At 45.6% G+C, this 10,908-nt stretch overlaps 2 protein-coding genes across 2 annotated transcripts; one reads left to right on the top strand and one right to left on the bottom strand.

Moving 5' to 3' along the window:
* Window positions 1-752: 752 nt before the first annotated feature.
* LOC307095389 (melanoma-associated antigen 10-like) lies at window positions 753-1,601 on the top strand (the record flags this gene model as incomplete). Its single annotated transcript, XM_079764595.1, has 1 exon — window positions 753-1,601. One exon carries the CDS (start codon window positions 753-755, stop codon window positions 1,599-1,601), a length of 849 nt encoding a protein of 282 aa, XP_079620721.1.
* An 8,258-nt stretch (window positions 1,602-9,859) lies between these two features.
* On the bottom strand, window positions 9,860-10,708 carry LOC307095391 (melanoma-associated antigen 10-like; the record flags this gene model as incomplete). The annotated part of the gene is made up of 1 exon (XM_079764603.1): window positions 9,860-10,708. The coding sequence occupies one exon, from the start codon at window positions 10,706-10,708 to the stop codon at window positions 9,860-9,862; it is 849 nt and encodes a 282-aa protein (XP_079620729.1).
* Window positions 10,709-10,908: the final 200 nt, after the last annotated feature.

Genomic DNA, 10,908 nt, shown 5'->3' on the forward strand with positions numbered 1-10,908 from the left:
AGCCTTTGTCAGAGCTGCCAAGGGTGCGCATCTCTGCTGAGGCCGCTGACCCTCTCCCTCTCTCCCCCAGGCTCCTGGGAATCCATCTCCCATAATCCTGCTCACACTTCCACCTGCTGCCCACAACAAGAGTCATCATGTCTCACTCCTCAAAGCGCCCACGCCTCACATTTGAGCCAAACTTTCAGGCCCAAAGTGAGATAATGTTTCCCATACCTGACGAGGAGAACTCCTCCATTTCCTCTTGCTCTTTCAGCTTCTCCTACCCCTCCACCTCCCCCACCCCCTCCCCTCCTTCCTCTCCTGTAATCCCAGGCACTCTGGAGGAGGAAGAGGAAAAGGAGGCTGAGAAGGAGGGGGAGAACAAGAAGGATGAGGAGGGGAAGGATGGTGAGGAAGAGGAAGAAGAGAAGGAAAAGGAAGAGGAGGAGGGGGAAGAGGAGGGACAGGAGAAGGAGAAAGAAGAAGAGGAAGAGCAGGAGGAGCAGACTGAGGAGGAGGAGGAGGAGGAGGAGGAGGAGGAGGAGGAGGAGGAGGAGGAAGCAGAGGAGGAGGGAGAGGGGAAGGAGGAGGAAAAGGAAGCCGAGGAGGAGGGGCAGGGAGAGGAGGAGGAGGAGGAGTCTGAGGAGAGAGATGAGGAAGAAAAAGAGGCAAAGCAGGAGAAGGAGGAGGAGGAGAAGCTGGAGAAGCAGGAGAAGCAGGAGCAGCCTGCTTCTAAGACATCAAGACCTCCCCAGAGTCCTCAGAGATCCATGGCATGGAGCACATCAGTTGGAGGCTCCAGCAACCAAGACAATGAGGATACAAGCTCTCTGCAGACCTCAGCAGACCCCGAGTCTCTGTGTAGAGACCGCATAGATGAGAATGTGCCCAATTTGGTGCATGCCATGATCCTCAGGTATCGTTTGAGAAAGCCTATTACAAAGGCAGAGATGCTACAAGTTGTTAACAAAAGGGACAAGAGTCAATTCCCTGTGATTTTTAAGAAAGCTTGTAAGTGCTTGGAGGTGATCTGTGGCATTGATGTGAAGGAAGTGGTCCCTGCCACCCACTCCTATGTCCTTGTCAACTCACTGGATCTCACCTATGATGAGATGCTTAGTGACCACCAGAGCATGCCTAAAAACGGCCTCCTGATAATCATCCTGGGTATGATCTTCCTGGAGGGCAACTGTGCCTCTGAGGAAGACATTTGGGAGTTCCTGAATATGATGGGAGTTTATGCTGGGAGGGAGCACTTCATTTATGGGGAGCCTAGGAAGCTCATCACCAGAACATGGGTTCAGGAGAATTACCTGGAGTACCAGCAGGTGCTTAATAGTGATCCACCACGCTACCAATTTATGTGGGGTCCAAGGGCCCATGCTGAAACCAGCAAGTTGCAAGTTCTGGAATTTTTGTCCAAGATCAAAGGGATTGACCCCATTTCCTTCTCATGCTGGTATGAGGAGGCTTTAAGAGATGAGCAAGAGAGAGCCCGGGCCAGAATTGGCCCTGTGGGTCATGCTGCTGCCATGTTCATGGCACAGCCTCTCCTCCCCCAACTGAAGAATGAGCACGAATCTTCACTCTGTGGTTGCAAAGGGCACTCACATTTCTAAGTAGAGGAGAGTCAGAGGCAGGGTCAGGCTGGGGAGAACAGCTTTGTGTTCTATATTGATGGCTTGGAGGTTTATCCTTTGTTCCCCCTCCTTTGGGGTTTTCTCAAATACTGTTCCTTTTCATGGAAGGTTTATTAGCTTTAGAATCTAAGTTGATGAATTAAAGTGGTCTCACATGCATTGTTACTCTTCAGGTTTATGAATGAGTTTTGATATTTTGAAAAATAAATTGGGGAAACTTCCATCTTTTGTGATCTGGAGGAAAATATGATGACACTGGAATGGGAATTTCCTTGGAAATGTGAAAGAAGCCTGCAGAAAATAGAGAAATAGAGGGGGGGGGAATATAACAGGTGGTTAATTTTTGCATTCCTTAACCATTTTAGTTTATTCTGTAACATTAAAAGATATATACCTGGATTTCCTTGGCTTATTCAAGAAAGTTGGTGTAATCATAGAAAATGTTAATAAAGGAATTTTACCAATGCTCACCTACTCATTTATTTGCCAAACATTAATTGTATATTTCCTCTTTGGAAAGCACTGTGTTAATAGTGGAGATACTAGGATAAGCAAGACACACCGCTACCCAAAGAATGGTAGAGGCTAGGAGCAGCACTCACATCAAAAAGATGGTGAGATGTCCTCCAATACCTACAGAACAAGTGAAAACAAGGAGGGAGGAGATGAGATTGCAGATGGGAGCACTCAAGTGTAAATGCCCTGAGCCAAGGCATTCTGGGGCTAAGGGAAACTGCAATTCCTTCCGTGGGAGTTAATTTTAAATTAAGCTGTGGGTGGTGGCAGGGGCCAGGCCCTCAGGGGCTGTGTTCTTGAAGTGTGAGAAAAGCCTGACATGGAAAACTTTTGGATCCTGGATAAACCAGGGAGAAATCTCCACCTTGGGTTGGGTATGGAAAGGGTCCTGAACTTTTTGTCCTAGTGCAGTGCACACAGTGCATGAACTAGGTGTTCTAGACACATCTTGAGTGTAATTAGGCCAACTCTAAGCAATGTCTAGATTTTGGTGGTAGTGAAATGAATGAAAATAGCACTTTGATGGATGAGTAGCTGGGAGGGAAGGAAGCAGTTGGTCTTTGGGTTAAATTCTGGGAACTCTGAGTTATATCAGCTGGGGAAGACTAACCTATGCCCAAATTAATATATCCTCTAAGAGGAAACATTTAACGGATTTTATTTGTGAAGCTGTATTTTTTGCCTGATTTATATTCCATCTCCTGTTGAGCTGCATATTATCTGAGAATGTCCTCGATTACAACTAGATCCCAGAGGAGATAGATGGTGGGAGGGTCTGGGGACAAAATAATATTAGAAATTACTGCCATTCATTAAAGTTTGAATCAATGTCAGGTACTGTGCCAGATGCTTTTCTTACTTTACATACATTCCAGCAGTCCTTCCTACAAGGCAGGGCTTATCAAACCCATTTAACAGGTGATGGATCTAAGGCTCATGGCCTTAGTAATTTCCCCAAGATTTTACTGCCATTAAGTGACAGGGCTGAGATAGGAAGGAGGGTAAGGCAGTGAGAGAGCTTGGGTTCTGCTTTCATTGGGGTTGAATGTGGGTACCTGTGCTGTCATAAGCTCAGTCTTTATTGGGTAATTTAAAATACAATAGTAGGTGTTTAAAGCTCAGGGATGTGCAAAATACCAAGTAGCCCAAATGGTCAATTATTGAAGTCAACCAAGATTTTGAATACTAAGGAACCTCAGTGGGGGGTACAGGCCTGGCTATTTATCTAGTTCTGTGCCTAGCAAAGCATGATAGTATCTGGTGTAACATAGGCTAATATTTATAGCCACTGGGCACCTGTTTTGTTATTTAGGAACAGCTCAGAATCCTTTGAAGACTTCCTGAGCCATGAACACCATCTGGATCTCCTTCAAGGCAGGTGCACACCCAGACCTGTATCTGGAAATTTACTATGGTGATTAGGTCTAGATATTGGCATGGGTATCCTGGACTACTAAATTACTCAAGAGTATTGCTCAACCAAATGATGCAGGAGAGCTGCTATGCTCTTCCTGGCATGATATATTGGTGGCCGTAAGGCAGCGGGTGTTATCTGGCATGCTGATGGTCCACATATCCCCACTGACCTATTTATTCAGACTATACTGTGATATCCAGCTGCTAATGAGGATTCTGATATTTCACAAGCCTATTTATATAAGTTGTCCAGTACCATTCATACAGATTCCCCACCATCTCTCCTTCTGGACCCTTCTTCCTACACTGAACTCTAGACTCATAGCACTGACTGCCAGCTTGTCTGGGGATCTCTGGACTTGTTTTTGCACATGGTCTCTTGTGGGCTCTAATAATTGCTCTCCCCAGAATGCTCTCTGTGCCCCTCCAGACTTAGGGTGTCCCAGCTGGTCATATTCCCTGGCTCCTAGTCATTCTGACTGAATCCTTGCTTCTCAAAGTAAAGGGGAAATGCCATGCAGACATTTGAGGATTTTAAATCATGCCCAGAGGAATCCTTTTACTTGGGACATCACTGCATAAATCCAGCTTTATATGGGTGGGGATTAAGTTGATTTTTTGTTTAACCTAATCAGAAAATGGGAGACATAAATTAAAATAACATTGGCACAACATTTTTTTTACTCATAACTTTTAGCAAAATTTAAGATTGGTAAATTCTATACTAATAATAGAAGAATATGCCAATTATCCGGGACACCGTCACATCACGACTGTTCAGTAGGATGGGTGGGGCTGTGGGGCCATGGGGTGGGACTCCGGGTCTCCCGTGATTTCATCCTGCACAGGCAGACTCCCCTGCGGCCCCACAGCCAAATCCCAATGTGAACCCAGGGTTTATTAAACTTTACTGGAGCTGCTCCCCACACCCTCACACCCTGCCCCAGGACTGCACTGCCCACAGCAGGGCGCCTTGGCAGCCTCCTGACAGGTGGGTGGCCGGGGAGAGCTGAGTAGGGCGGGGGTGGCAGGGAGCCATGGAGGGCCAGGGAAGCTGGATCCAAGTTCCCAGGGGTCTGAGGAGAGTGCCTGACAGGAGCCCGGACTGCAAAGAAGAAAGAGGAAGCACCACGGGGAGCTCTTCCAATCCTCCTGCACAGACACGCTACCCAGCCCCCGCATCCCCAGGGTGACAGGGAGGCTGACCAGATGGGGAGAAGACCCAGCCTCGTGGGTAGCCAGTGTAGCCTCAGCCCGCACCTCTGCCTCCGTATCTCTTCCCCTTCCACCCCCGCCAGGGGCACCCACAACAATAGCATGCTGGCAACGACTGGTCAGCATCCCCAAGGCACCCGGGGCCCGCCACTGCCGGGGCCCCCTCCACTGGGGCTGGGCATGCCTCTCCCCCCTACAACTACAGACCCAGGTGGAGGCAGGCCTGAGCGGCCCTCCAGAGTCAGACGAATCCCCCCCCCCACCCGGTACAGCAGCGGTGCTGTATCTGCAGCAGAAGTGCACTGAACCTCTCTGGGGGCTATGGCTAAACCCGCCCTCCTAGCCCACCTGGCCCCGCCCTGGCCCAGTCCTCGCCCCACTCCAGGAGATTGGAGCCCCGCCCTGAGCATGTACAGCTGTGAAATGACCACATACAATTTAAAGAATGGAGTCAAGCTGGGTGGTTTGACAGTTTCTCCCCCTTCGGCCTCGCCATCCCCCCTAGCATCCCCCTACTGCCCCCCCGCCCTGGCCAGAACCTCCAGGGATGACCACCACTACAGGGCTGCTGGCCGGAGGCCGCCCCTGCAAGGCCTGCGGAACCCTCTGTAAAGCTTCGATAGCTACAGTCCCAGGAAACAATCATGCCCTCCTCCCCCAATCAGCACCTGCTTCCTGTGATGGTACCCATAGGTTTAAAAATAACAATCCCTTCCCTTTTAGACATCACTTATTTGATGAAACATTTCTAGGTTTATTATCTCAGAACCTCCTCATGACAACCCAGTGAGGTAGGCGGAGAAGAGATTACAATTCCCATGGTATATACATATGTATATGTATTCAGAAATGAAGCTCAGAGAAGAAAAGTGTCAAGCCCAGTGGTTCCCAAGGTGCAGCACACGCCCCACATGGGGGGCAATTTGATTTTAAGTGGGGGCAATTCAAGAATGAGTTAACAGTGAATTTTTTGCATTTCTTATGGTTCTAGGGGGCCTCATCTACAGCGTATCATATATAATAAAAGGCTAATATTGCAAATGACCGAATGGCGGAATGACCGGTCACTATGATGCGCACTGACCACCAGGGGGCAGACACTCAATGCAGGAGCTGCCCCCTGGTGGTCCGTATGCGCCCACAGGGGGAGCACCGTTCAGCTAGAAGCCGGGCTCATGGCTGGCGAGCACAGTGGCAGTGGTGGGAGCCTCTCCCGCCTCCGTGGCAATGCTAAGGATGTCCAACTGATGGCTTAGTGGGCCTAAGCCATCAGCCGGACATCCCCCCAGAGCTCCCGGACTGCGAGAGGGTGCAGGCCAGGCTGAGGGATCCCCTCCCTCAAGTGCACAAATTTCGTGCACCAGGCCCCAGTAATGTTTATAAAAGTTTAGGATATTCACATTATATTAATTTATGAAAAACTATATTGGAATAAAATTTTGGCAATATTTATAAAAGCTTAAACATTCTTACCCTTTGCACATTAACCAAAATTCTGTTTTATGTTTTTTTTTTTTTAGAAAACATATACATTTTCCTAAGAATTCATGTTTAAATATGTTGATTTTAGTTATATTAATCACAGCAGGTAAAAGAAAATAACTTATATGTCCATCAGAAGTATCTAATTATGACACATACATACTTTAGTATGAGAGTAAGTGCCATCAATTGAAAGATATTACATTCACTTTTTAACTGGCAAGGTAAGTTAAAGGTTAATTTATATATCATCACCATTAAGTTAGAAGAAAAACAATATATTTTAATACACATATATGAAAAATCTCAGAATAAGCTTTGAAATAATACACACCAGATTAGTAATTGTAATTTCCTTTGAGATAGAGGTTGAATTTTGGAGGAACTTGATAAAGGGGAGCAATGTGATTGATTTGTATGCTTACAATATTTAACAAGAATATATGAACTACCACCTTTTCACCTTTATAAGTAAAATATTTAAATAAGCACCAAATCAGAAATAGGTTTGTATTAATCAGTTAAAGTAACTGTTAGCTGATGCAATAGACAAAACCTGAAATATGAGTGGTTTAACACAACACATTTTTTTGTTTTTGTTGTTCACATGAATTATGGTTTTCATTGGCAGGGATATTATGTGCTCAGGCAACTCAGGGATCCTGGCTGCTTCTACCTTCTTGTAGCTCCATTATCTCAGCACTGGGTCTCTATGTTTGCTGCTGAATAGTAGAGGAAGCATGGAAATGGCATACTGGCTCCAGTGGATGTCCCAGGAAGGAGAGAAAAACAAGATGTGAATGAACACTTGTAGCCTCTCCCATAACTTGTCATTAGTAGGTGCTCAATAAAAAGCAACTATTATAATTTTTATGACAACAACTCTCTTCATTTATTTTTTAAAAATATATTTTATTGAGAGGAAGGGAGAGGGATAGAGAGTTAGAAACATCGATGAGAGAGAAACATTGATCAGCTGTCTCCTGCACACTCCCTACTGGGGATGTGCCCACAACCGAGGTACATGCCCTTGACTGCACTCAAACCTGGGACCCTTCAGTCCACAGGCTGACGCTCTATCCACTGAGACAAACTGGTTAGGGCACTCTCTTCATTTCTTAAAGGAGTTTCTGAGAAAACCAATTTTTCCTTGAAATTCATCAACTTTTTCAAAAGCCTATAATTTAACAGGTGCTTTCAATCTTAGCAGGTAGAAAACAAACATCCTTCTTCACTCAGTATCACTTTTTCTGCATTGCACTTTGTAATAACCTCTATATTCTCAGCAGAATGAGAATGGTCTCTTTCCTTAGTAAAGAGACTACAAAAAGTTCAGGACACTTTCCATACCCAATCCATGTGATGATGCAAGGTAAAAATATTAATTTATGATCCTCAGCTACCTTCCACATGACTGAACAATCCTGAAGATGTTTACAGGTACCTTTTCCTGTGGGACAGGTATACAGACAAAAGGCAATGAAAGGATGGTTGTTTTAGTCATTATATATTGGGTGGTTTAAACAACTGAAATTTATTATTCAGTTGCAAAGTCCAAGATCACAGTGCTGGAAGATTCGGTGTCTGGTGAGGCCCTTCTTCCTGGTTTGCAGATAGCCATCTTCTCATTTTATCAACATATTGCCAAAGACATTAATTTCATCATGGATACTTCACCTTCATAAGCTTGTCCAAACCTAGTTACTTCCTAAAAGCCCCACCTTCTAATACTACCCCACTTGGGGTTAAGTAATACTAGAAAGAGAAATGGAGTAAGAGACAGGAAACCCACCTCAGGCTAGGAGTGGAAACAATGCAGGCCCTAGATCAGGGGTCCTCAAACTACGGCCCGCGGGCCACATACTGCCTGCCAAGGACGTTTATCAGGCCCGCCAGGTGTTTTTGCCGCTGCTGCCTGTCCTGCTTAGCAGTCGACTTAGCATGTGCATAGGAATTTGTTCAGTTTTTTTTTTTTTTAACTATACTCCGGCCCTCCAATGGTCTGAGAAACAGTGAACTGGCCCCATGTTTAAAAAGTTTGAGGACCCCTGCCCTAAATAATTTCTTACCTTCCTTCCTATCTCAGCCCTGTCACTTAATGGCAGTAAAATCTTGGGGAAATTACTGAAGGCCATGAGCCTTAGATCCATCACCTGTTAAATGGGTTTGATAAGCCCTGCCTTGTAGGAAGGACTGCTGGAATGTATGTAAAGTAAGAAAAGCATCTGGCACAGTACCTGACATTGATTCAAACTTTAATGAATGGCAGTAATTTCTAATATTATTTTGTCCCCAGACCCTCCCACCATCTATCTCCTCTGGGATCTAGTTGTAATCGAGGACATTCTCAGATAATATGCAGCTCAACAGGAGATGGAATATAAATCAGGCAAAAAATACAGCTTCACAAATAAAATCCATTAAATGTTTCCTCTTAGAGGATATATTAATTTGGGCATAGGTTAGTCTTCCCCAGCTGATATAACTCAGAGTTCCCAGAATTTAACCCAAAGACCAACTGCTTCCTTCCCTCCCAGCTACTCATCCATCAAAGTGCTATTTTCATTCATTTCACTACCACCAAAATCTAGACATTGCTTAGAGTTGGCCTAATTACACTCAAGATGTGTCTAGAACACCTAGTTCATGCACTGTGTGCACTGCACTAGGACAAAAAGTTCAGGACCCTTTCCATACCCAACCCAAGGTGGAGATTTCTCCCTGGTTTATCCAGGATCCAAAAGTTTTCCATGTCAGGCTTTTCTCACACTTCAAGAACACAGCCCCTGAGGGCCTGGCCCCTGCCACCACCCACAGCTTAATTTAAAATTAACTCCCACGGAAGGAATTGCAGTTTCCCTTAGCCCCAGAATGCCTTGGCTCAGGGCATTTACACTTGAGTGCTCCCATCTGCAATCTCATCTCCTCCCTCCTTGTTTTCACTTGTTCTGTAGGTATTGGAGGACATCTCACCATCTTTTTGATGTGAGTGCTGCTCCTAGCCTCTACCATTCTTTGGGTAGCGGTGTGTCTTGCTTATCCTAGTATCTCCACTATTAACACAGTGCTTTCCAAAGAGGAAATATACAATTAATGTTTGGCAAATAAATGAGTAGGTGAGCATTGGTAAAATTCCTTTATTAACATTTTCTATGATTACACCAACTTTCTTGAATAAGCCAAGGAAATCCAGGTATATATCTTTTAATGTTACAGAATAAACTAAAATGGTTAAGGAATGCAAAAATTAACCACCTGTTATATTCCCCCCCCCTCTATTTCTCTATTTTCTGCAGGCTTCTTTCACATTTCCAAGGAAATTCCCATTCCAGTGTCATCATATTTTCCTCCAGATCACAAAAGATGGAAGTTTCCCCAATTTATTTTTCAAAATATCAAAACTCATTCATAAACCTGAAGAGTAACAATGCATGTGAGACCACTTTAATTCATCAACTTAGATTCTAAAGCTAATAAACCTTCCATGAAAAGGAACAGTATTTGAGAAAACCCCAAAGGAGGGGGAACAAAGGATAAACCTCCAAGCCATCAATATAGAACACAAAGCTGTTCTCCCCAGCCTGACCCTGCCTCTGACTCTCCTCTACTTAGAAATGTGAGTGCCCTTTGCAACCACAGAGTGAAGATTCGTGCTCATTCTTCAGTTGGGGGAGGAGAGGCTGTGCCATGAACATGGCAGCAGCATGACCCACAGGGCCAATTCTGGCCCGGGCTCTCTCTTGCTCATCTCTTAAAGCCTCCTCATACCAGCATGAGAAGGAAATGGGGTCAATCCCTTTGATCTTGGACAAAAATTCCAGAACTTGCAACTTGCTGGTTTCAGCATGGGCCCTTGGACCCCACATAAATTGGTAGCGTGGTGGATCACTATTAAGCACCTGCTGGTACTCCAGGTAATTCTCCTGAACCCATGTTCTGGTGATGAGCTTCCTAGGCTCCCCATAAATGAAGTGCTCCCTCCCAGCATAAACTCCCATCATATTCAGGAACTCCCAAATGTCTTCCTCAGAGGCACAGTTGCCCTCCAGGAAGATCATACCCAGGATGATTATCAGGAGGCCGTTTTTAGGCATGCTCTGGTGGTCACTAAGCATCTCATCATAGGTGAGATCCAGTGAGTTGACAAGGACATAGGAGTGGGTGGCAGGGACCACTTCCTTCACATCAATGCCACAGATCACCTCCAAGCACTTACAAGCTTTCTTAAAAATCACAGGGAATTGACTCTTGTCCCTTTTGTTAACAACTTGTAGCATCTCTGCCTTTGTAATAGGCTTTCTCAAACGATACCTGAGGATCATGGCATGCACCAAATTGGGCACATTCTCATCTATGCGGTCTCTACACAGAGACTCGGGGTCTGCTGAGGTCTGCAGAGAGCTTGTATCCTCATTGTCTTGGTTGCTGGAGCCTCCAACTGATGTGCTCCATGCCATGGATCTCTGAGGACTCTGGGGAGGTCTTGATGTCTTAGAAGCAGGCTGCTCCTGCTTCTCCTGCTTCTCCAGCTTCTCCTCCTCCTCCTTCTCCTGCTTTGCCTCTTTTTCTTCCTCATCTCTCTCCTCAGACTCCTCCTCCTCCTCCTCTCCCTGCCCCTCCTCCTCGGCTTCCTTTTCCTCCTCCTTCCCCTCTCCCT

Source organism: Cnephaeus nilssonii (assembly GCF_951640355.1).
Source record: "Cnephaeus nilssonii genome assembly, chromosome: X".
In the NCBI taxonomy this organism is placed as follows: domain Eukaryota; kingdom Metazoa; phylum Chordata; class Mammalia; order Chiroptera; family Vespertilionidae; genus Cnephaeus; species Cnephaeus nilssonii.